The sequence below is a fragment of the Nannobrachium achirus genome (genome assembly GCF_963921795.1).
Source record: "Nannobrachium achirus genome assembly, chromosome: 12".
Taxonomy (NCBI): domain Eukaryota; kingdom Metazoa; phylum Chordata; class Actinopteri; order Myctophiformes; family Myctophidae; genus Nannobrachium; species Nannobrachium achirus.
The window spans coordinates 27,606,158-27,633,061 of NC_137832.1; the positions used below are offsets into that span (position 1 = coordinate 27,606,158).

At 41.2% G+C, this 26,904-nt stretch overlaps 2 protein-coding genes across 5 annotated transcripts in view; both read left to right on the forward strand.

Moving 5' to 3' along the window:
* Positions 1-6,123, forward strand: part of kansl3 (KAT8 regulatory NSL complex subunit 3) — a 32,479-nt gene extending 26,356 nt beyond the window's left edge. Inside the window, exons 21-23 of one of the 4 annotated variants that reach the window (XM_080738890.1) lie at positions 2,380-2,587; positions 3,577-3,692; positions 4,563-6,123. In XM_080738890.1, the coding sequence (XP_080595016.1) occupies positions 2,380-2,587; positions 3,577-3,692; positions 4,563-4,568 (330 nt within the window). In that variant the 3' untranslated portion in view covers positions 4,569-6,123. Of the gene's footprint in view, positions 1-2,379; positions 2,588-3,576; positions 3,751-4,562 lie in introns of those variants that run through there. The other 3 variants (XM_080738891.1, XM_080738889.1, XM_080738892.1) reach the window with 3 other exon arrangements.
* Positions 6,124-16,528: 10,405 nt separating this feature from the next.
* The window catches only part of bmp1a (bone morphogenetic protein 1a), a 47,628-nt gene continuing 37,252 nt past the window's right edge, over positions 16,529-26,904 (forward strand). Inside the window, exon 1 of the mRNA XM_080738223.1 lies at positions 16,529-16,755. Within this exon, the coding sequence (XP_080594349.1) occupies positions 16,611-16,755 (145 nt within the window). The 5' untranslated portion in view covers positions 16,529-16,610. The remainder of the gene's footprint in view (positions 16,756-26,904) is intronic.

Here is a 26,904-nt window from a genome sequence, read left to right on the forward strand (position 1 = left end):
TATTATCGTTTATCGTGATAAAAAACTCTCACGATAATTGTATTGTGGAGGAGATTTAATATATCGTGATATCGTCCTCCGTGATGCACTGGGGTCAATTCACCTTTTATTTGCCGAGCTGCATATCCAGTACCACTTAAACCCTCAATTGGTAAAAGGTACTTATAATATACATACTTCACTCTCTATCAAATGTCTTTGCCAAAAAAATGCAGATCTACAAGCTCACAACACGTCGCATTGCGAGCTTGTTTTTGGCAAATGTTCCGTCCCAGGATAATGGATTTTGATTATCGCGATAATATTGTAAATCGCGATTTCTTTTGTCACAATCGTGATATGAGAAGTTCATATCGTCCCATCCCTACTATGTATTCAAGTGGCATAGGCCTATATACCGTACATGGTATTGTGCAGGAAATAAATAAAAGGCAGGTCACTGTGCATTATGGCTCAGCCAGTTGGTGCCCTGGTCGTTTGCTCCTTGTGAGTCCGAAGACCTGGGTTTAAATTCAACCCCCGTCTTGCATGTCTCTTCCACTCTGCCCTCGGTTTCCTCTCTACACTTGACTTTCTAAAATAAAGCATAGAATGCCAAAAATACATCTTAACCCATTAAGACCGGGAAAGCCTATACATTGCTATACCTTTTTTCTTTTATTTTTTCCCCCTTTTTTTTAACAGAGGAAGCATCTGTTTCATTTTAGATGTTGCTATGTATATAGCATCAGGAGCTTTTACATTGATACTGTACTACTCCAGATAATTAAATGCAACTTGTTTTTGAATCAGGATACATCATGTTGAGTAGAGGGTAAATTATTGAATCTGTGGATTCTATTATCAGGGGTGAGTGTTTTGTGTTGTACATTTATTAGCTGAGAGAGGGAAAATGAAGCTTTTCAATGTAATCTTTTAACATAATTAGAAAAGTTGAGAGAAGCATTTACTTTGCCTGTTAACTTTATTATACGCAATATCTTCATAAGCTTGTTGTGTTAAGTGCCATGCATCTGCTCCTTCCTTAAAAGGTAATGTTGATAATATGCTCCTGCTTCTATGCTTAACTCATTGAGTGCCAGCCTATCACCACTAGAGGGCGCCCAGTGACCAGAGAATAATAGAGATATGCTGGTAATGCATGCCCAAGCCCTGGAGCCATGACTTGCCTGAACACTTTCCTTTGTGCATGTACAGGAAGAGGATGAAGTTAGCTTGAAGTTAGCTATTGGCTACCAAGCATTTTAGAAGCCTTATTTTCGTCAACTTAGCCATGATTAAACCTTGCACACCTCATGCATGGGAAAAAAACAGAGAAGAATGAGCTCTAAAAAATCCAATGCAATCCTGGATTGCATTGGAGTGGATTTGTGCAGTTTGTTCACAGCTTTCAAACAAAAAAATCCGATTGGAAATCCGTTCAGGCATTCTTGAGATAATCGCCAAAAATGGCTGCCCTGTATGTTAGATGGGGTTGTATGGGGGTGGAACATGCAAAATCGCGATTGAAATCATGTTCACCAGATTTCATGGGGTCCAAAAAAAAAAAAATAAAATAAAAAAAAAACATTTCAACATTTTTTTTTTTTTTTTTTTTTTTTTTAAAGCCGAACTTGTTCGGGATCGGCACTCTACGATACGCTAATAAAGCCGAACTAGTTCGGGATTGGCACTCAATGAGTTAAAAGCAGGACTAAAACCTGAGTATTCAGTCACATGTGCTGTACACTAGTATATTTATTACAGGGCTCCTACTACTTTTTAAAACATCCTATCCACACAACCTTAGTTTAAAACGACAATCTCTGTACGTACACACGTTAACACAAACGCATTGAACGCATTGAGTGTATTCTCGATCAGCAGCAGATCAGGAACACGCTTCGATGTTAAATACGACAGAGGCTGTCAAAAAAACATGATGTTAAAAGTTTGTTCCACAGCTGTTTTTATTATTTTACCACTCCGAAAAGACGTTCAGATACAGTTTCACTCTGGATGGCAATATTATGTGATTATGTGCCTTTGTTCGTCGGTGAAGTGGTGCAACGGGTCTATTAGCCAACAGTTATTTCAATTTACATGACAAACACTTGAGAACATTGAACAGTTAGCATTGCCTCGGGTTGGTGTTAATTAATTTGTATGAGCTACAGACTGGGGCGATTACTTGGCCACGTTACAATAGCATACACAGAAGGTAACGTACGTCGTACGTGGATTTTTAAAACTTATTTTACATAAAGATTTAGCTATTAAATCCTCCGACATTTCTGGAAATGTGGAAATGGAAAATGTAGGAACTCTGTATATATGACTGGTCAGTTACCTGTGACCCCCGTAACTTTTAATGATCTGCTCTTTTACCTACGCCCTCAGGCAGCTGGTGGGAAGCCCCAAGGACAGGTCCTGACCTCAATCGGTAGCACCGCCACCAGTGGCAGTGCCCTGCTACGGGCTATGCCAGTGGTCACCACGGGGGGAGTGGCCAAAACCACGGCCATCCACCAGCTACTTACCAATGGTGGGCTTGCCAAGCTCGCCAGCAGCTTGCCCGGCCTGGCACACATGTCCAACCAGAGTGCCGGTATGTCTCGAACTGCCAAAACACGACGGCCACGTTGAATACCCAGGGTTCATTCATCACTTGTTCTGAAAACACTATCAGGAGGCCTTTGGCCAGCTGCACTAGAAGACCCTAGAGGACAGCCTTGTCTATGTTGTGTATGCAGATAATTATCCTTCTGGAAGGTAGTTGTACGTTGTTGTTGTTGTTTTTTATAAATTCATATATGTAGCATCTGAAATGCAGGTGGATGTTAATAGATGTTTTTTTCTTTTTGGTTGATTTGTATTCATGTTTGGAGAGAGCCATATGGAAACTACCTAGGATGACATGAAGTCAAATATTCAAGTTCACAACTTTGATGCACAGTGTTTACATCAAAATGGTTGTGAATTGGGGTATGGGTTAAAATATGAACACAACCATTTGATGCAAAACAATTGTGGAATAAAAATAACTAGTGTTGGCAACATGAATGGACTGTTTTTTACATGACAGTTGAAGTGAGTCTTTGGCCATGCTGCTTCTTTGTGACAGGTCTAACTCAGTCATTTTGTGTTCAGTTTGTGTGCTTGTTTTAACACTTCACGTTACATCGTTTTGTAATTCACCTGCACGAACATCCACAGTATCCATGATGACATATAGACATTGGCCCCTAATGTTTGACCCACAAAGGGAAAGCAATAACTTATGGTATTACTCCTTGGTTCTGTCACTGCCATTGCAATAAAGACTGGAATCAAACCCATGTTTTCATTTCTCCTTTTTTGAGTGTTGTGTAGCTTGCGCTGTTCCCATGCCCTTTCATCTCTGAACCTATACTTTACGTTAACCGGCCATTGTTTTCATTGTATCACGCCGCCGTTTTGCACTATTTTTAAATCCGCTCCATTACTAGGTACATCAAATTCTCACTGAAGTTTAGCTTGATTACTGGTCAGGTTTATTGTCTGGAGGTGGCAATTCGAGCAGTTGGACCTGAGCGGTTCTGTTTGTGTGTTCTGCAGTGGGGCAGAAAGCCCCCACCTCTATAACGGTGACGCTGCGAGGACAGCCGAATAGAGTGGGATTACTAAGCCAAGCTGGTGAGGCTTTGATGCTGGCCAGGACCCCTGATCCCAAGGTGTGTTTCATCTTAATCATGAAAAAGCAAATGGATCATTAGCTGTTACTCCGGTATTTTCACGTTGGTACTAGGCTTTATTGGTTGAGATTTGCCATGTTGTGGTCTAGCAATGGTCTTAGTTCATTCAACATGGGTCTTTTGTGTTTGGATTGGCACTGCCCACATTACTAGTACTAAAACCAAAGCCTTGTTTGGTGTCCATGGCAACCACAGTGGTGGCAAATGCTACATTGAGAAGATGCCATCTCCGCAGAATCTAAAATGGTTTATCATAATAAGTTTGTTTATCCTTTTAATATATTTTGTATATAATATATTTTTTGTTTTAGTGGTGAGAAGAGATAATTCAATTAATTCTGCTTATTCATTTAACATGATATTTTTCTTAATGTATGCTGCTGTTATTGCAGTGACATAAGAAGTGAATTCTTGAGCTTTGTACTCACAATCTGAAGTGTTTTCAGTCAAAATGAATTGCAGCCCTTGTCCTTGAGTGTTTTCCCACCATTTCAAAAAGATAATTTCAACAATTTGCATATTTAATGATACTGTTAGACTAGTCATTCATATTTTGTCCGATATTCTTAATTTAAATTGATTTCTAAATGTCTGCCAGCCAGGTGGCAGACGTGAACTGAAATGGGGGACTTTTCAGTAGTATGTATAAAATGTGCTGTCCTTTTTTAACATGCATATGATATACTGTATATATATAACTGATATAGCTGGAAAAATAACCTAGAAATAAATCATGTCCTTCACAAAGTAACATGGAGCCATGACAGTCTCCCTGTACAAAAAGGTTTGTTCCATACTGTAAATATATTAAGAGTTTTAGGACTTATTTCACTGTCCCCCCCTTTACAGCCATGATGACCTCACTCTTGAGCTTTCGCCTGTGAATGCCTGAAGTAAGGCCGTCTGGGCACCTGGGAACCTTGGCCTACTGTCTGACAAGCTATACCTTGCCTAACATGAAGGATGCCCTTAAAGGTTCCCACACACCAATGCAACAGGGCTGCTTACTTTGCAACCTCTAGGGTGTTCTCAGCAATTGTTTGGAGTGACAAGACGGTGGCTGAGTGTACGCGGTGGAGGACTCTGCATACAGCATACTGCTACAGCAACAGCCCGATCTAGAAATGAGTGCCTCGACTCCCAGTACAAACATCTTGGGAGTTACCAGCTTTGTACTCAGTCAAACGTAAATTACATTTTTTTTTCTTTTTTTTTCCTTCCAAAGCCTAGGCTATTCTATGGCAACATTGTTTGTGCAGGTAACGACTGTTTAATTTGGTTTGTGCAGGTAATGACTGTTTAATTTGGTATGGTATAGCCTCCCTCTGTTAGCAGAGATATTGAGAGATTTATGACGAGATTTCTGTTGTAAATGAAGAATATTCATATAATCAATATTTTATCATTTATTGCCAAAACCAACTTAATGTTGATTTGGAATTTGTTTAGGTGGGCTCTGAAATAAGAACAAAAAGTAGCGCTTTCCTTTGTGCGACCAATAGTTCCAAACACTCCTGTATCATAGTTCCAAACATTGAATCCTCATAATAGGTGTATGTGATCACAGCAAGGTTGTTACTATCATTTTACAAATGAGGTTTGAGAACATATGTTAACATCACTGTTGCTTGTTGCAAGTTTAAATATTTTAGTTCTGTTTTGTTTAATGTCATAACTGCATTATTGTAGTTCAGAAATTATATTTGAGATGATTGCATACTGTACATGTTAAAAGCATATTTGAAAAGAATACTGTCTCTTACCATATTCAATCACATAAATATAAGCAGTCTACTGATTCTCGTTCATTATCTCTACCAGGCCAGGGGGTGGCGTTATACCAGGCCGCTTTACGTTTTGGCCTTTACATTTTGAACCATTCATTGGTAATACAATCAAAATGTATTTTTCCCTGATTGCAATGTCCCATATAGGCCACACCCATTTCTGCCTAACTAGATTCTTTAATTTTGCATTTTCTTCAGAACAAACCCTTTGCTACTATTCCTACAGATTTTGTCCATAACTCCTAACAAACCTTCAGATTGGTTATAATAGGATCTGTGCATCTGTATAGTCTCAGGTTTCCAGAAGGTAGCATAGAAGTTGACTGTTCTGGTTAATTTTCCCATAGCTTCCTTTGAATGACTCAGCAGCAGGTTTGAACCGAAAACACATTGACACCTTCACTTGTGTTTCCATTTAAAATCTAAGCTAATCAAATGATTCTATGGTAAAAATGGAAACGGGCATGGCACCTTCTGGAAACCTGGAGGCTGGGACTACTATTATGCATAATTTGGTGGGGGGGAAAATCATGTCTCTGCAACATTTGCCATGCTCCCTATGGGTATATGTGAATCGCTTTTGGCTCTGCATTGTTTAGAAGCCCCTCACTGTGTGTGATTCAAATTTGTGGTCCATTGAAAGATCTGTATATGACTTTTATAAAATGTTGTATATAGGCCTTTCCATAAACATCGGAAGGCAATATTACACATTATCGTGACCATTAAACAGGATTCTGATATTCCATTATTGTTTGCCTGTATTGACTTCCAAAGATAGTTGGTGCAGACTATTTATTTAAAAGAAATCCCTCACTTATGACTATAAATATACAAATACTATACTATACAAATACAAAAACGTTAATTGTCATAGAAACATTATTACTCCTGCGGCTTCCTCGGGTCCTGGCAGCTGCAACCCATGACTTACACAGCCCTTAATAGGCAACCCAGCCTGGTGAAGAATGTGTTCTGCGGAACACCCCTTTCTAGTTCTATTTTTTTCTGTAGTTGGCCAAGTTAATGAATTTAAGTTGATGACTCAATTTACTCCAATTATTAGCTTTACTAGTTTGTATCAAAACGTTAGTATCATTAAGCATTGGGTACGTTTAACTGTATCTAGAAAAGTCTTACATTTACTAAGCACCCATAATTTCTAACTGCCTGTAAAGTCCCTAAGAAGCACATGGAAAGTGTAAAGCATTCTTTTACACACACACACACACACACACACACACACACACACACACACACCTCTACATGTCAGGTACTGTTGTGTCAAAGCAAATATATCATACATGTTGATTTCCCAGTGTATAAAACCATTTGATTTGTGACACTGGGGCAGAATTAACGAAAGAATCTTGTGTTAAATTGAACCAATGGTTTCACTTACCCCTAATATTACTATTCATCACTATTCATATTATTTAGTTATTTATATATTTCTTTTCTACACAAATTATGCTGACTGAATCCAAAATCCAAATTAAAGGTCAATCTTGCTTTACCAAATATTATGGTTCTGAATATCAAACTTTATTTGGATGGTTTTATATTGATTAAAGTTACCTTAAGAAAATAAATTATACTATTTGGAGAAACAATTGTATTAAATTGTTTGATAAATTAGTACAAAATTCTTTAAAGTTTAAATTTTAAATAAGTTAGGTCAAGGTCAAGTTACCCTTTGACTTTGTCTTCAATTTAAATGTGGGTAGGTTTTTGAGTCATTGTATGGCCCTTTGTCATAGATGCACACTCATGATTTCAACTGACAGAAGACATGCTGAAATGTTTAGATTTTTACTTCTGTCTCATTTTGCCTTGCCTCAAGGACAACTTACAAAAAATGTCTTATCTTACCCCACTCTCCCATCATTTAATGTCATTAATTGTGAGAAATGTATAAGAAAGTGTTATGGCCAACGAATCTGATGCGCATACAACTGATTTTATTAATTGACCAATACATTTCCCCTCAAGCCTATGTATCCTCACAAGAACATATGCCCCTTTTCTTTTTTTCAACATAAAAGCCACTGTGAAATGGGTTCTTGACACTGAGTGTGTCATATTGCTAGTCTAAAAATTGCCACCAATGCCAAAGCATTGGACAAGCTTATTCAGCCGGTGCTTATTCTCTTGAGCATGATTCCAGTTATGCAGTAGGCTATATACTGTAGCTGCCCTCTCATTTGCTGACACAGGCAGTGGTCAGACAGTGTTTTAGCTGTTTCCAGGTATTGTACAAGGGGAACAAGAGAGCTGCTGAAATAATTTCAGTGTCCTGGGCATGGATGTACACTGTAGGCCTACTGTATAAAGAGAAAGTCCCAGGGTGTGCACTGGACAGACGGAACTGGTCAGCATGCCTCAGGGTGATCACACACATTAACAGTTATTGTTGTGTTATTGTGATGATATTTAATGTAATTAATGTGGTTTTGTATCATTTGTTTATCCATTTACTACAATGTTGTATATGTTTTTGGGTGAGTGTTTGAAGTCCAGTTGGTTTATGCTTAGTGTTATGAATAAAGTAATGTTTAAAAAAAGAAAGAAAGAAAAAAAACATTGTCTACTCGCTCAGATCAGAAAACCACTGGTTATTAATTGGTGGCCGAAGCAGAGTATACCGTAATCAAGCTGGTTGAGATCAAAGAATACTTGTATACAGGTAAGGAGCGAGGCAGCGTCAGTAGTTCGTCACTCAGAAGATGCTCAATGCCAGGTGACGGCACCTGAATACACAGCTGAATACCCAGACCATAGCTGGGCACTAAAATGAAAGGGGCTAGCTAGAGAGACACCATCAATGTACAGTAAATGGGGATTTGCCCTCTCTGCCTGGCTTCCTGCAGTCCACGATCAGCTCTGTCATGTTCTCCACTCAGGCTCTCTCATAGTCATCAAGATTAGCCGTGCACAGACAGATGCACAAACACAGGGGCAAAAAGTGCTGGCCAGGTTGTTAGAGGCATGTTGGGGATCATGGCTACAGTATGTTCCCTCAACCCTACAGTATGTTCCCTCACTGAGGTTAGGGTTGGGTTGCAGTGGTCATTCCACAGCTCGGAAGCCAGGAAGGAGAATATTCGGTGCCATCTTGAACAACATAATGCTATAATGCATTACATGACTGAAATAACAAAGAAGTGGACTGGTTTAACCACAATAATACTGTTGTTAGTGACTGGGTAGTGGGTACTAAAAGCATAAACAAGATCCCCCAGCGCAATTCAAAGAAATTAAAGAGTCAATGCAAAGTTGAAGCATCTCATAAAGTTAGTCTACTTAGGACTTCACTGGTGTGGTCATCCCTAAAATTAAAAACACGATTATTGTCATGAAATTGGAGTATGAGGCTTCCAGAACCACACAATAAGCAGACACAGAACACAGACATCTACCATTTTAAGTAAATACTATGAGAGCAATTAGAAAATGATTCATTTGGGGGTGCCCGCTGGCCACTGGTCCGGCGCATACCACTTAGGCATTGCCACATAGGCATGGATGCCTGGCGGCGTCGCTGGTTCGATTCCCGATCCAGACTACCTTTGTCACTCCCTGTCTCTCCCCCCATTTCCTGTCAGTCTACTGTCCTGTCAATAAAGTCATAAAAGCCCAAACAAAACAAAAAACAATTCAATCAAGGCCTTAGCTAGGCCTCTACTATGTTCTGGAACCACTTCCATTTTACTCATTACAATGAGTAGGCTAATCCTTAAATGATTTAACACAACTACTACAAACTGATCATAATAGCCATTACAAGATATCACAATCTACCCATGCTGGCAGAGATATGCGCAGCGTGGTGTGCCTCTTTCTTGTTATTAATAATCTACTAGGGTTGTCCGATCATTTTTGCTCCCAATCTGAGTTGCCAATAATCTTAATTCCTTGTTTCGTTTCATTGATCAGCAGTCCATGGACCATTCTCTAGTGATCTCCGACGGCAATCCACATTAAATATAATGTTCATGGCTCTCTGTAGGACAGCTGCACTCAAGCCAATCGAAAAGCAGATCACTACTGCTTTGTTGAGGAGGGTAATACCACTTTCTTAAAATGCCTGCAATTTGCTGTGTGAGAATAGGCTGGAAGCAGTACAGAGGCCTTGAGTAGGGTTTAACCTGAAGGTGTATTTATTCACCAAACAGGACATTGCCCTGTGACATGGTGGATTCCAGCTCTCCAGAGTCCACTCACAGCACAGTGCTATTTTCAACTGTCCGCCATTTATACCCCAGCTGAGCTAATGAGCTTCTTAACACTACTACAACATACCACAATATCCTTGGCAATGGCAATTACAAATGCATATCACAACCCTCAATCTCATCCTGACTTGGTCCAGACCAATTACACTGGCCACAGCACAACACAGCACCACTTGCTTAGCTCGAAAAATATAAAGGAATCGTTCGGTTTGTGATAAAAGCATGGATTTTGGTACAAAGGCATTCCCAAAAGATTTTGATATGGAGGCATTACAAATTTTCGACATGGCGCCTATTTGGCAGCCATTTTTCAAAATGGCCACCAGCAACAACTGTTTTCTAATGAGTGATGGATATAATATGATATTGCAGTCAAACTTATTTACTGTATGTAATGTGTTTTTTGGATAATTGACCATTTTCATTCAATATTCAAAATGGCTTCCATTTGTTCTGGTTAGATATGAATGATCTCTGTGTTGAATTATAATTTTTTCTTGATGCAGAATTTGAATTAGGAACTTTAGAATTTCTAAGAAGCTTCCTTCTATCTCACAAGACTCATATCAAGTGAGGCCAAACCTATGGTCTTCACAGGGAAGACTATTTACACTCACCTTCACAGATACAGAGGGCTGTGCATTGTAACTGAGCTTTTTTGCACTTGCACTGCCCAACAGACGCTTCTTACATTTGCAATAGACAAGTTCATTACTGGACTGGCCTGCTTCTGGTAGGCATGTCCAGAAGGGTTCATACTCACTCTCTTGACATGCTCTTCAAGGACAGCCTTGGTTGGAGGGATTGATTGTACATTGTGCCTCTTTGCAAATAACTTCCTCCTTGCTGTATCTATTTCTGTGCATGCGCTGGTTCGGTCATAGAGTAAGGTAGTACACTTCTCAATTTTGGCCATCACCTCCTGTGGTATGTCATTTAGGACTGAAGATAGTTTCAATGTGTAGTTTCATGTGTAAGCTCAGGAAACATAGCCCATGCAGTCTTGTTCCTGTGGCCAACAAAGCTTGACACAGACACAGTGTCACAACGCAGTGCATGGAACACTGGTAGTGCACATGCTTTCTCAGGCCATAGCCCTGCTTCAATTTCATGGGCTTCTAAGTATCGGAAATTCTTTCCAGTTCTGAAAGTCAACACATAGCTTCTGGCTGTAGAGTCTGAGCAACTGCCACAGCATCAGTATCAACCGTGAATCAGATTTGTATGATGGCCATTTCTTGCTGCATGGGCTATGTGTAATACCATGCGACTATCGGCCTCCTCATGCACACAAGGAGCAATTGAAGACCTATCTGGGAGTAGTGGCTTGCTGAGGACTTGCTAAGGCAAACAATTCAGTCTTAATGCTGTCAACTCTAATGTTTTGCCATTTCCTGGGAATGGCTGCATCACCTACCACACATCTCTGAATCCCAGTCCCACGCTTTGATTTGGTAGCAGCTTTCAGAGACTCAGACAGATCAAACCTGGAACACTTTCAAATGTTTTGGTCAGATATGGAATGAAGATCACATGGTCATAGTCATTGGAGGTTTTTACTGAACTTCACATCTGGAAGGTGGCTGCCCCATCTACAATGGTACAGTTAGTTTTCTTGGACAACACTGTTATTCTCAGTCTACTCACAAGCAAAGAGAACATCAGTAGCCATACAACAGGAGTGGACAGACAGGTTTGTAAGATGGTGTGATGAACATCACTTACAAATAAATGTGACAAAGACCCAGGAGATAGTGGTGGATCCCAGGTAACGGCCATGACATCAAACAGGTCAACTCCTACAAATATCTAGGAGTACATATTGATTCTGAAATGAGCTGGCACACTCATGTGACGAGTATGTGTGCAAAAATACACCAGCGGCTTAATTTTCTCCGCAGGCTCAGACTATTTGGTGTATGTAGAAACATTATGTTGATCTTTTATAGAGCCAGCATTGAGTCAGTTCTAAGGTATGGTGTCAAAAGTTGGTTTGGAAACCTGGCGGTTAAGTAGGCCTATAAATAGGAGATTTTTAGATGGCGGGTTAGAGGGGTTAGAAGGTTCTGAGGTGTTTTTTTTATGTTATTATGTGGGATGGGGCTGTACATAAATCTGTCACTGTGCAACTTACTTACTGTTGTTTTTTGTATTGTACTGAACTGTATTTTTGTATGCTGCTGGTCGTGCCCAAGACAAATTTCTCCTCAGGGAGACCTATTAAAGTAACCTTGAACCTTTTGTGTTGTTTAAAGTCTATTCTCCGTGGTGGGAAGCTCTCCAGCACCCTTCTCTGTAAAATACACTTTTTGAGCAGAAAATAAAATATGTCCACCAGTCGGAAATTATGCTCTTTACTCCACTTGTACCCCCTTCAGATTATGGTAATATTGATGAGAGCTAGAGCTACCTTTCCCCAATATTCCAGACAATTGCACCCAATCTACTCCCCTTCATAACCTCCATCATCAACACATCTGTAACTTCAGGCTGTGTGTGACGGAGAGAGTCGCAGCCCCAGCCTTGAAGCCTCAAAAGTCTAGTATCTCCCCCGGACCAAAGAGATGCCTCTTTGGTCTAGTGGTTAAGATATTGGACTTTCACGTGGGAGACCCGGGTACGAAGCTGGGTGGGGAGGTTCGGATCACCTCTGATACATTGGTGCCGTGGCCCGAATTCGGGCTTCCCCGTAGGAGGAGGTCAAAGGGGGGTGAGTCTACCGGAGAGAGTCGCAGCCCCAGCCTTGAAGCCTCAAAAGTCTAGTATCTCCCCCAGACCTTTGGTCTAGTGGTTAAGATATTGGACTTTCACGTGGGAGACCTGGGTATGAAGCCGGGTGGGGAGGTTCGGATCACCTCCGTTACATGTGTTCCATCTGCCTTCAAGTCAGCCAGAGTAATGCCACTCCTCAAAAAAAAAAAAAAAAAAATCCACAGACATCAAGACCTGTATCACTCCTTTCCTTTCTTTCAAAACCAGCTTTCTCTCCATCTCTCTCAGAACAACCTGCTGGATCCCAACCAGTCAGGATTTAAACCGGCCCACTCTACATAAACGGCACTCCTTACAGTCACAGAAGCACTCCATGCTGCCCAGGCTCTCTCCCACTCTGCAGTCCTGGTTCTTCTGGACTCAGTGGTATTCGACCAAGTGAACCACCAGCTGCTCCTGGACACCCATGCTGACCTGGGCATCACTGGGACGGCACTCCTCATACCTAACTGACCGAACCAACCAGGTTTCATGGAAAGGTTTGCTTTCATCCAATGCACCCTCCTAACCGGAGTCCCCCAGGAATCTGTACATGGCCCCCTCCTTTTCTCCCTGTACACTAAATCCCTTGGTGCTGTCACCTCTGCTCACAATCTATCCTATCACTGCTATGCTGATGACACTCAATCCTTCCCCCCTCTGCTACCCAGGTGTAAGTGTGCATTGGCGCATGTATGGCTGACATCTCACAGGATGTCAGCCCACCTCAAGTTGAACAAAGACTACTATTCAGAATGACTGCTCATTCAGAATACAAATACAAATGCTCATGTAAACAACATTCCTTGTAGGCTAACTGAGTATTTCTTTCTACATTACTGTATTGATACTTTTACTTAAAGGAGTAGTTCACTCCCAAAATGACTTTTTTTCTATTAATTAGTCATGCCATGGAGACTCAATATAGGCCTATGTTTTTTTGTATTTGTCGCATTCCTAAGACAAAAAGATTATAGTAAGTTTACCCCCATTGATTCCAGATGGGGACCCAAATGCATTCGGGTCCTGGAATCAACAGGGGTAAATTCATTGTAATCAAATTATTGTCTTCGGAATGCGACAAATACAAAAAAATATTATTGAACTCAAGTCTCCATGGCGTGAGTACTAGGAATCAATCGGGGGAAAAAAGTCATTTTGGGGGGGGAACTACTCCTTTAAGTAAAAAGTGTGAGTTATTTTACAGTTGGTCCACAACTCAAGCGCTTGAAAATAAAAGATGGGAGACATTTTAGAGATTTGATGTATTTACATTCTTCACTTTTTATTTATTATTTTTTTTCTTCAATTTTATTTTTTTAAATCTCCTCAGGCCGGGGGCCACACATTTAAGGCACATGCCTTATGCTTTAGGCCTACCTGGGATTCCAATTCATTCCCTATGGAAGTTGCATGTTTTGAAGAGGTCAAAGTCAAAGCTTTCCTTAAAGGACCTACACCATGAATTTTCACTTTTTCTATTTTAAAACCTTTTTTTGGTGTCCCACTGGCACCTTCTATCCTCACAAAGTCCTATTTCTGACAAGTGTGTCTTTCTCTGGTTTTGGGAAGACAGAGATGAGAAGCTCTCAGAACAGTGCTGTTCTGAGAATTGACGCGTGTGACGTCACACACGTTTCTGTTTAAAAAAAAATAAAAAAAATTATTATTTTTTTTTTTTTCAAAAAAAAATTTTTTTCAAAAAAAAATTTTTTCTTTGGAAAAACCCCACTAGATGCGCCACTGAGCAAACAGAGGCCGTTTTTGGTATTGCAGCTGGAGAGCCTCATTATAGTAGAGCTAGAACAAACAAAGGAATGGTCAGAGTGTTTGTTGAGGGTTAAAACCTGTCTAAGACTCAATTTTGAGCATATATTTATACAAAAAATATAGTTTTAAAAGCATGGTGTAGGCCCTTTAAGGCTGTCCTTAAAGGAGTAGTTCACCCCCAAAATGATGTTTTTTTTCTATTGATTACTCACGCCATGGTACGGAGCCCTGGAGTGGACAGTACCATGGACACTTGAGTTCAATAATATTTTTTTGTATTTGTAATTGTCGCACAAAAAAGGTAATATTGTAACTGTACCCCCATTGTTTCCGGACGGGGACCCGAATGCATTCAGTTCCCCATCCGGAATCAATTGGGGTACATTTATTGTAATCAAATTAGTGTCTAAGGAATGCGACAAAAACCTAAAAATATTCTTGAACTCAAGTCTCCATGGCTTGAGTAATCAATAGAGAAAAAGTCATTTTAAGAGTGCAAGCTTGCCTCTTCAAAACACGTGACTTCCATAGGGAATGAATTGGATGCTGCTTTACCCCAGCCTCCCCCCAAGTAAAGTATAAAGCATGTGCCCTAAATGTGTGGCCCAGCCTAAGAGTAATAGTGTGTGTGGAATTAGCCATTCCATATATTGGCATTAGGTGGCGCTTAAAACACGGCTTTTCCCTATATGTGTATCAGCGCACGCGCCATGTCGGTGCGGTGGGTGAGTTCGAGTGCGCGCAATGCGCATATGAATGCTACCACGTGCGTGCGTATAAGTGCGTGTTTTTGCTTGCTTGTTGACAGTTGTTGTTATTTGGTTGCTTTGCGCGCATGGAAGAAGGTGCTGGTGCATGTAAACTGAATCATATAAATAACTTTAAACATTAAAATGACAGATTCCATCTGATCGGGAAAAAATGCATGCAATGTAAAACATTTTATTTGCATTTATCATTTACGTTTTTTTTTTTTTTTTGCTCGAGACCCAAAAGAGAACTTTTGCCTGCAGGGACCCAAACTAATGAAACCGGCTATTTTCTCTACTTCTTAAACATTTGTTTTCTAGTTCATGGCATTTCTTCGATTTTTTTTTATTTCTTCATGAAAGATTTCGCTTTTTCGGGAATGTTTTTTGAAAATGTTTTGAAATAATATTAATTAACCTCTTGAGCCCCATTGCCCCCGCCGGCGGGGGCAAAAGGTGTTGACCTCTGAACAGCTGTCAATAAATGTCAATAAATCCATAGAGACCAAATCAAACTACAATTTCTTTGTTGATTATTGTTACAGTGCACCTACAGCATAGTAATCAGCTGCCATTGTACTTTTCATCCATACATTACTCCTATTACAGTATTATTACTACTTATTGTTACTCGTTTTTATCATTTTTCACCCTATACTTTAACATTACTAATATTACAGCACTACTCTCACTAAAACATCTGTAGAGTTTACATAGTTTGCAATATATTCATACAATTTTGCCTATCAATTGGTGACACCTTGGTGAACAATTTTTCTATTCAATATTTGTGTTTTCAATGAGGTCTTGAGGCTCATTCACTATTCAGAAGGCAAAATTTCCATAGGCGGAGGTCCTTTTCAATCATCTTTTCCTTGGTAAATGATCACAGCAGGACAATTTGGTCAGATAAATGTGATGTTTTACACTGCATTTGTGAATTTTCAGGGGTTAGCTGACATTTGGTGAGTCAAGAGTAGCTACAATCATGGTAGTTTTTTGTCCACAACTGTTCCAATTTGGGCATAAATTTTAGGCGGATTTTCCCCCTGGACCCCCCTGGGGCTTAAGAGGTTAAAAACAAAATGTTGGAAATAAAAAATAAAAATAAGGGACCCACAAAAAAATTTGTTTGCGACCCACAAATGGGTCCCGACCCAGTGTTTGGGAAACCAGTGGTCTATGACCTATGATGCACATGGCCATCACCAACAAGAAAAGACATGCATGAATGTTATGCCCCGTGGTGTAGCTGCCATCATCATCAAAGTTTGCAGGCAATCTGCACTAGCCCGGAGCAGCACGGCTACATGGGCGAATCACTACCCAGAATCAAGACATTGTGGAACAGACTGATTTTAAACCCGCCCTCCGGAGAGATCTCATTTCCCCCAAAACCTCCCATTTTCTCTCTCTCTCTCTCTCTCTCTCTCTCTCTCTCTCTCTCTCTCTCTCTCTCTCTTCTCTCTCTCTCTCTCTCTCACTCACTCACTCTCTCTCTCTCTCTCTCTCTCTCTCTCCCTTTCCTTCTGTCCCTCTCCCGTCCCCCGTTCCTCTTTTTCTTTACCTTTATGCCTCGTCTTTCGTTGTGTTGCCACTAGAATCATGGATCTCACAACGAGATGTTTGGTTCTTCTATGCTGTCTTTCCGTGATAGTGGCAATCGATCTGGAAGCAATTGAACCAAGCTACTATGTGGAATCCTCTGCCACATCAGATGTGATCGACTACAAGGATCCCTGCAAAGCGGGTAAGCCTTTGAAACGCTATTTTACCTTATTTGTGCGGAGGTAAGGCATGCTACGAATTGCTTCTGTGTTTGGAAGCTTGAGGAGATCAGCCAGGGATCCGCTTCAGAACATGACAGCAGTGCATTTAGTTTTTAAAGCCCTTTAAAGAACATCATGTGCATTTATTTCCCCGCGGTGCCACAGTTCTTACAGTTTATAACCTACAGTTAATGTCAACATTGAGTTGCTACGAATAACACAACTCGAATAGTGCACATGATAACAAGAATTGGTAGTAGAAAGAAAGACGGACATCTGAGTAATTCCCTAAAAACAAGTTATTTTGTCTCTTTTCTTTTCTTTTGTCATCCAAAAAGTTTTTTTCCTACTGTTTCTGCAACGTGTGGGCACTTTTATCAGATTTTAGATTTGCATTATTTTACAACCATGGATGTTGCAATTAAACACATCGAATTAGCAATTTATTTATAATTATTTTTGAGAATTTGGATTCCCAATTCCCATCTACCTGGTTTTGTCAATGCACAAATAGTCTGCCTTTTTTCACTCTCAACCGGCTGTTACACACGACTACTAAAACAAAGTGGAGGAGGGGAAGAGTGTACAAAGCCTGGACATTATATGCACAGAGGCTCAAGCACTCCTGGATTGTTGTGTTTTGTGTGTTTGCCTAAACTAGAATAAATATTGTCTTATTGTCAGCTGTGTACAGAAACGCAATTTGTTAAATTATTGTGACAAAGTTGCAGCAGCCTTTATTGTGAGCCCACCTAGTCCTCCTCCATCAGTTGGCCAAAGCATATCTTACTTGTCACTTAAATCTGGAGTTTTTGCTGTGAACTCACTGTCTTGCCAAATCCCTTTGGGGAATTTGAACAGATTGTGTTTTCCATCTGGTGAAAGTATTCAGGTTACAAATAGAGAGAGCTGGCTTCGGTCAAAATGACCTCTAAAGTCCTGGACGTGCTTACTGAGTTGGCATTTCTCAATTCTGCTTCAGATTTTATGAGTTAATACTTTATTAAATAAAGATCATCTCTCAGTACTCTGCTCTCCACTCTGATCTGACTCCATCACATCTCCACTGGAGACAGGCAGGAAGGATACAGCCGCCAGTGCAACATAAAGATTGTGCAACTTCACACTCACAAAATGTTGTGGTTTCATGTAAACAGTACAGAACTCTGACTGGGGATTAACTGTCCCCTTTACACGCAAAAAGTGAAGAGGTTACTTCCTGTGCTGTCTTTTGCTGGTTTACATCATGCGTTGTGTGAGTAAGATCCTGCTAGAGGTTGTCATATCATTAGTCATGTCAGTTGTTGTACGATTTCTTTTGCGCAACTTGTACGTCTAAATGTACAGTGACGCAGTCTGTGGGCACTTGTTAGGATTGGAGACCTCTGCCAGAAGTACACTGAAGATGGCTTGATGTCAGAGTGTATACACTAGAAGTGTTTTCCTTATTCTGTTGAGGCATAGTGATTCACCACTCCCCATCCCCCTTCAGGGTTGTTTAAGATTTGAATGGCAACTCATTCACCCTATAATCATACTTAAAGTATCATTAGAGAGCAATATTGTGCACTTGTGAAGACAGGTGGCAGGGAGAGACCGTCACAAATACAACTCGCCACTCGTGACCCTCACATCATCAATCTAACACCAACACCCACCTGCTCTTCTGCTTCTAAATACTAAATTGCACGGTGCCCAAGGTCTCTTGTCCCTTGCTCGCTCACTCATGACTCCTATTCTTACACTTACATCCACTTACTGTACTCTATTCACACACGCATTCATTCACACTGAGTGACTCACGCACTCATGCACTCACACACTACTCCATCATGCCATCACCATTCACTTGATTAGGTATCTTCAATAATTATGTGACAAATAGACCCTGGTATAGTGTTTCTGAAATATCTTTGCTCGGCGCAAAAGCATAGTATATTGATTTTCGTTTCCTTGTCTCCAAGTACATTGCTGCATTGAGTCTATTTGATCTGTCTGCTGCCCCCAAGGTCAGCATTTCTGCCATCCTGCTTCCGTTCAGGAAAGTGCTGTGAAAGTTTTGAACGCATTGGTAAACTGTGAAGAAGGCTGAACTGCAGCCATGAACTCTTGCTTACCTGAATAAGTCAACACCTTTTGAATGTACCGTAACCTTTCCATTTGATATAGTGACACAAGAAAAGCCAAGGCATATTGGGAGTATTGTTGAGATGAGATCTGAAATCTAACTCAACAAACAGGCCTACCTGCTGTTCGATGAGTTGGCTAATTGACTGCAGGATAATCCCTTTTTATTTCTGACATTTCATTCAGTCAAATTGAGATAAAAAAAGATTTTAATTCTTACCATAAATACTAGGCTATATATCAGTTCTCATCATTGGGATTAGCCAGTGGTTTCCCCCCGCAATTATGTCTAATTTACAGGGGCTTAAACTGTAACTCATAATTACACCACACACACAAGTGTACTGACAGAAATTAGTGCTTCAATAGTATTGAAGTAATGCTTTCTACATAGACAGTCAGTTACCCAATGGAAAATTCCTTAGTTCACAAAGCTCCAACCTTGGCAGCATCCCAGGAAGTCATTTAAGACTCTAACAACCCACTGGGATCAGATCCACTCATTTTCTATATGAAAAATGTATGAGAGCCAGTCAACCTCATTGTCTCCTGTTCGAATGATATATTTTCACGAGAGGAGACATTGACTTGACATTGAATTTGACATTTAGTTTTGCATTTATTCATGAGGCAGTCATCTTAATCTGCTTAAGACTCTTGCAATTACAATAATACCCATCTTTCATTGTCCAGTGTTGCTTGCTATGTAATAACGTTGCAGTGGTTTAAACTTTGGAGACTCTGGCTGCATGCTTTGCCCTGCATGTGAGATCCCTCGCTGCCGCGGCTTCAGCCAGAGGTTTCAGCTGCAGGGAGGGCGAGGTTAGCAAGGCAACCTGAAGCGAACCTCCTGTCCTCTCTTATGCAAGCGGTTTTCTTGACTCCCTGGGCCCCTGGGTTTCGCTCCTCTGACTGACTCGGGCACTTCACAGACTGTAGGTCATTCACATCATGCCAAGGGAGAGTCCCGCTGCACGGTGCAGGGGTAGGCCAGCCACTCAGCACCATAGCAGTCCAGGTGAGGTGAGTGCAGCCTATTCAGATGGGGGTTGTCTGTTTATCTGTGGTCTGTTTACAGCCTGTGAGGAATGCATACTGTCCACGCTGAGTCTGTAATCATCAGTTCCGCCACCAGTTATAGGCCCTTGCCCTCAATTGTGTTTATCATGGCGGGTAGAATGGTAGAGATCTTGGAGGACTGGCAGTTTGCTGTTGCTGCCGTTTGACTTTGGAGCCTTCAGTGGGTGAAATTAATTTCTTCTATTATTTTATATGGATTGATAAGGGATGTAAACAAAGTCAGTCTAACAATGGCCAAAATGATTATTGTATCATTATTTTACGCTTTTTGTGGTCATTCTTGAATAGAAATATATGAATATATATAAATATATGAAGCTTAATCTTTTTTATAAAATATTTTCGAAACATTTTTATTTTAGCGTCTGTTTTTCAAGAAAAAGTTGACTATAGCTCCTTTAACTTAAAGGAAAAAATGTTCCATTGTCCCATGTTTTATGATTTCTTTTTGATGATTCCATGTGGTAAAGTAGACCTAAATGTAGTTGCTGTGTTGATTTGTTATGTTTCATTTGAAAGAAAAGGTCACTTTGTCCTATGTGCCTTAATACACCGTAATTACACCCAACAGTCGTTAATGTAACAACAAAGATGGGTATGGAAATATAGATCTTTGAGGTTAATCAGTTGATGCTAAAATCCCTAGACTGTATTTATATGTGGGTTTGTTCACTTCAGTCGCTAAGAACAGCAGGGCTCAAAATGAAAATGAAATGAAAAATGAAAGTCGTTCTCCAACGCTACCTTTCAAAACCAAGTCTGTTACTATATTGAATTCATGGGTTGGGCATTTAAGCGACACGAAGCACTGGTGACTACTTTATCATGGAATCAAGCCACATAGCCATGCCCCCCACACCATAACATCACAGGACCCCTGCCGATCCTCTCCCTGCAGGGTTCAGGTGGCATAGGGGCCAGTCTGTTGGCGTGACTTTGGGTCCATTAGTAGGAACAATAAGTTTGTTTACAGAGCTAAGTAATAACTAATCTCACACTGCATGAATGCCAAGTCTGGGGAGTGGGGACAGATCCCCAGTAATAACAAATGCTTCAGGAGAGCTCATTTAAATGACTCAGGCGAAGATGCCCAATTAAGCAGTACTTAAACAGTACTTTTAGTTATTCACAGTTTGGGTTTGCTGAATAATTCATTGGCACTACATTGCTATTCATCTTTTAAAAAAAACCTAAACAAAACAAGTTTTTTTTTGTTTTTCCTCCACTCGCAGTAAATTCTAAAAAGTTTGAAGATGGTGTCAGGATTTATAGTTCTAAACTTCTATCCAAACTTTTCCCAACATATATCCTCAAATGCCCTTACCCTTTCTTTTATCAGATAAGTCACTATCTTGTTTGTAAGTACTGTCTAAATGGCGCCATTGCATGATTTTTGGATGAAAGACTGGGGCTGTCAGACTGTGTGGGTGTACAGTTTGTTTTTCACCTGTACGATAGGTTACCAATACAATAAAGAGTTGTGTGCGCGCGCGTGTGTGTCATTTATTTGTTTTCCTGGGTTTGATAGTTGGGAAGCTAAAACCTGCATTGCATTATTGACATCAAACAAAAGACAAATGGTTGATGAGTCATTAGTAGTGCCTAACTGGCATTAGGTGTTCAGTAATCAGTGTGAGGGTTGAGCTTTGCGATCCTATCTGCTAATGGGCTTGACGAAGTGTGAAATGTTAAAGGAGAGTGAGGCCTCTTGCTGTGTGCAGACTCCAGTTAAAGCCATCTTCATTGTACCAAAAAGATTGAAGCTCAACTGCGGTGGCAGCAATTCCGTCTTGATCTCAGCTGAGGCTGATGAGACTGAAGTCCTTTTTTATTGGGAAATAATCCCTTGAATGTAAAGGCTTCAGCTTGAGGCTGTACAGAAACCTCTGTCCTAATTATACCTTGGTTACCTTTGAAATGAGCAGATAAGATGACTTTTTCTCTCTCTTGCCTTGGGCTCAAATTGTAGTGTTTGGAAATGTCAGGGTATGCATTTGTCGAAGAATAACAGCTGCTGTTCTTGGTTTTTGTGGGTTTTTTAGTTTTTTGTTTCCGGAGAGAGGGGCTATATTTACAGGACAACTATCCTTATCACATCATTCCTTGCAGTAGGAATCTTTCATACACGCTACGTACCTCAACGTTTACATTGCCTTTGCTTGTCTGCCTCTGCAGTTTGATGCCATGTCGGGGGGTGGGGGGGCAGACAATGGCCTCACTGTAGCCAGCATCTTGGCATAAAGAGCTGGTACAGAATGAAACCTGAAAGTGCTACACTGTCATCAGATGGTAATCACCTTAACGCAATACACGATTGGCCTCCATTGAAATTCGAATGCAGCGTTTGTTACCAAACACTGACTGTGAAAGGCGGTGCCATGGCTTTGTGATGCACAAGCCTTACATATCGCCGGGGCTTTTCTTTGCCTTCATCACAGGGTGTTTTAGCATGGGTAAAGACGGTCCAACTTCTGCACAAGGACACTGAGGTTTCTTACTGTGGTCTCTCCCCGGACGTGGCCTTCTAAATATAGGCCACACTCTGTGTGCCTATATGATCTTAGTATTGATGTTAGTGCAGGATTTCAGGGTCTGATTCAGTAGTGTTCTATTCACAGGAGGGATCAAGAAAATAAATGGTGTAGTACTAGTGTGTGTTTGACATTGCAGAGGCCATGGCACGAGCGTGGCACAGAGCAATGGCTTAATTTGATTGAGATCTCCTGTGTAATCTGACTGGACAGGCTTATTGATGGCGGGGGTGGAAGGGGTGGGCGGATAGTCTGACATGAGAGACAGATTACGATGGTTAAGATTATCTAAAAAATGATATTATCTTCAGCAATGGGGGATGGGCATGCAATCAAACAAACACTATGTCAAAGGTCTATTTCATCTGTCCAGTTTGCCCGTACAAGTTTATGGAGCATACCAAACATGCACGGGCCATCAATATTAGCTCTGCAGCCCAGACAGTTTGCTGGAAGTGTGTGTGCCTATGCACGTGTCAGTCTGTGCACGTGCACAGGCACACACACACACACGTGCACGTTTATGATTTAATCTCAATAGAGAGGTTTCTGAATCATATGCCTGTCAAACCTTTAATCTGGAATGGTAGCTGATATATCACCCACAACGTGAATATTACACAAACTGTTCAGCATTTATCTGTATCAGTGTTTGCAGCTGTCGCAATTTAGGTAATGACTATTGCTGGACAGAGATCCAGCGCAGCGCTCCGCTGTGATCTCTTGCCATCTGCCACACTCACTGGGCTTTAATCTACCACTTGTTTTGCGACGTGTACCCTATTATTTACCCTATTATTTTAATCTAGACGAGTTTATCACCTTTCTCTCCGACTGCCTTTAGCCTGTCCTCGAGCCTAGCCCTACTGTTGTGTACAAAAGATTCCTAAGACCCCATGTCTGTGGATAATTAAAGCCAGGAGACAAGGGGATTAATTCACAATCCCTGTGAGCCTTTCCATAAACCTGCAACAGCGTCTCCAGGACAACCGCTGTGCCCAGGGGAAACAAGTCCTAATGCCACTGCCCTGGCCATGCATTTGCTCACTTCAATCCCCACTGTTGTCTGGGAACAATGGCGCTTTGGATTAACCGCTCAGTCTCCAGCATGGTTTGTGGATGACTGGGACTCAGCCATGGGCAGCGCGCTACACATCCTCCTTCCCTCCATGGACATCCATGGGGTTAGGGGTTCAAGCCTGTACCTTGTTGTATGGCTCATGGCTGTTAATATTGGTGTACCATGGAGTAATGCAGTGTTTCTCAAAACTTCCACATTTCAAGGTCTTCCCTTAACTCTGACAGTGTACAAATGGAACCAAATGGACCCGAACGGGTCCATTTGGTTCCATTTGTACACTGTCAGAGTTACAGACTTGTATGGGTCAATTTAGACCCCCATAAAGGAACCCACAGAGTCCCTGGAATCCACTTTTAGAAACACTGGAGTAATGTGTGGCGAAACCTCATGAACAACAATTCATTCGTTACCTTATCGTCTGTCAATATAGTCTGAGCACTCCTGAAATGTTAAAAGCGCACAAAATATCTTCAGTGGCCCAGAACTCGTTGCCTGAAAGTCCTGCGTGTTTTTCCTCTTTACAGTGCTCAGCGAGTTCTTGGAATCAAAGGGGAATGTGAGTATAAAAGACAGAGAGAGAGAGGACAGACTGTAGGCTTATCCATCACATGCACAGACATCTGGAGGCTCTCGCCCATCAGCCATCACTGTAGATTCTGGAAATTACTGTCAGTATAAGGGGTTGATTATGAAAAGTCTGCTTTGCATTACAGGGATTTTGGTTTCCGCGAATTGGTGTTTCTGTGAGTGTATATTAGAGCATCCCTCTGACCTCTGTGGAATTTAAAACTGTCCTCTGTGCATGCCCTGGCTTGTAGGCAGTGATCCACACCTTTTCTTATTGCCGTCATTATCCTCCAAACGCCTAATTAATGCTTGGGTGTCGTGTGACATGTCGTAAACATTTTTCTCCCCCTCCGTAGAAAATACATCATTATGCTTTTGCGATTTCTTGCAAAAGCATAATGCCTTAATTATGCTCTGCCCCAACACGGTGTCACGTGTTGAAAAATATTGTGGCGCTAAAAGCCCACGACCAGCTCACACGTTGCATTCGTGACACGTTACAAACTTGTAGATCGGCTATTGTCTTAAATGAGCTGTTATCCTAAACGCAGCCTCATATCACGATTATTGTGACAAAATACATTTTTACGATATTATCGCGATCATCAAAATTATCCTTGGGCGGAACATCTGCCAAAAATTAGGAGATTTACAAGCTCACAACGCGTCTCAACGCGACGTGTTGTGAGCTTGTAGATGTGCTATTTTTTGGCAAAGACATTTGATAGATTGAAAAAAAAGACTGTATCAAGTACGTATATTATGATAAGTACCTTTTACCAATTATAGAGGGTTATAATTGGTTAAAGGCGAATAGGCGTGAGTGTTTTTATCACGATAATATCGCTTATCGTCCCATCCCTCATTGCAACATGCCCTCCATGACCTGCAGACTTGCTTGTTGTGAGACCAGGGCTGCATCCACGCCATACAGCGTTCATTTAACTCAGATAAACAGCCAGCTCCAGATTTTTTCAATAATCCTTCTCTGGTAAATAAATAGGGATGCTAGCCAAATGTTTAGCTTTTTTCTTTTCTTTTCTTTGTTTTCTTTCTTTTTTTCACATTTCTATTGTGCTTGCTCAACCACCCTCTCTCTACTCTCTCATACCCCTGTCAGAAGAGACTAGGCCTAAAAAGGTTTGAGAACCCCTGGACTAGGGCATAAGAGTCTTCTCGGTTGTCTGGGATGTTTTTGTTGCCTTTTTAAAAGCAAAAGAGCTCAGTCCTCACAAACCGTATTATAATGTATTATCTTACAATAAATGCGACAAATCTCTGAGCGTGCGTGTATGCGTAGATCCGTGTATCTCGAGAACCTTTTGTCCCACTGGCTTCAGATTCGGCACGTGAATCTCCATATATGGACATAAAAGGGACACAGACAGACAGATACAGAGATCTCCATATGGGCATAAAATGGACGCAGACAGAAAGATATCTCCATATATGGGCATGATATCTCCATATATGGGCATAAATGGAAACAGGCAAACAGATGGTCAAAACGGGTCCTATGACAAATTCCCTATTTACATTGTTCCCGAGTAGGCCGGCACGTGACTAGACGCTTGGCCGCCCGAAGGGAAGAGATCTCCATATATGGGCACAAAAGGGACACAGACAGACAGATACAGAGATCTCCATATATGGGCATAACATGGATGCAGACAGACAGATATCTCCATATATGGCATAAATGGACACAGGCAAACAGATGGTCAAAACGGATCCTATGACAACAGGTATAATGGGGTTTGCATTAAAGGGTGGTGTATTCATTCCCTATTTACATCGTTCCCGAGTAGGCCGGCACCCGACTAGACGCTTGGCTGCCCGAAGGGCAGAGATCTCCATATATGGGCACAAAAGGGACACAGACAGACAGATACTGAGATCTCCATATATGGGCATAACATGGACGCAGACAGGCAGATATCTCCATATATGGGCATAAATGGACACAGGCAAACAGATGGTCAAAACGGATCCTATGACAACAGGTATAATGGGGTTTGCATTAAAGGGCGGGGCATTCATTCCCTATTTACATTGTTCCCGAGTTGGCCAGGTTGCCGACTAGACGCTAAAAAGCGGCATAGCTCAGGGGTAGAGAAACTGGTATTAGAGCACGAAGGGTATAAATCCCGAAGGGTTCCCAGTTCGAATCCGGGCTCCCCCTGAGTTAATGTCGAAGGGTCCTTGGGCAAGACTCTGAACCCCTAATTGCCTCCGGTGAGGTTGGTGCCTTGCATGGTTTCCTCCGCCACCGGTGTATGAATGTGTGTGTGAATGGGTGAATGTAATGCACAATCTATGTAAAGCGTTTTGGATTAAAAGCGCTATATAAATGCACCATTTACCATTTACCATTTAAAAAGCAACTACTCTATTTTATAGTCTAAGTTTCTTTGATCCTTATAAGAGAGACAGTCTGCTTGCTTCAGTGGTGTGCTACAGTAGATTTGCAGGCTGAAACCTTGGACAAATAGAGCCTTTACTCCAGAACTACAGTAAATCACTTGCATCCAGTCTAGAGTTTACTGGTCCCCAGGATTTCTATCCGAGTAGTCCCTCCCATCACACACGCACGCACGCACGCACGCACGCACGCACGCACGCACGCACGCACGCACGCACACACACACACACACACACACACAGTTGGAGAGGGTAGTCATTTTCTCTGTACGTCCCTATTCAGAGTTCTACTGTGGGCAAGGGACAGTCCTCATCTCTTGTTC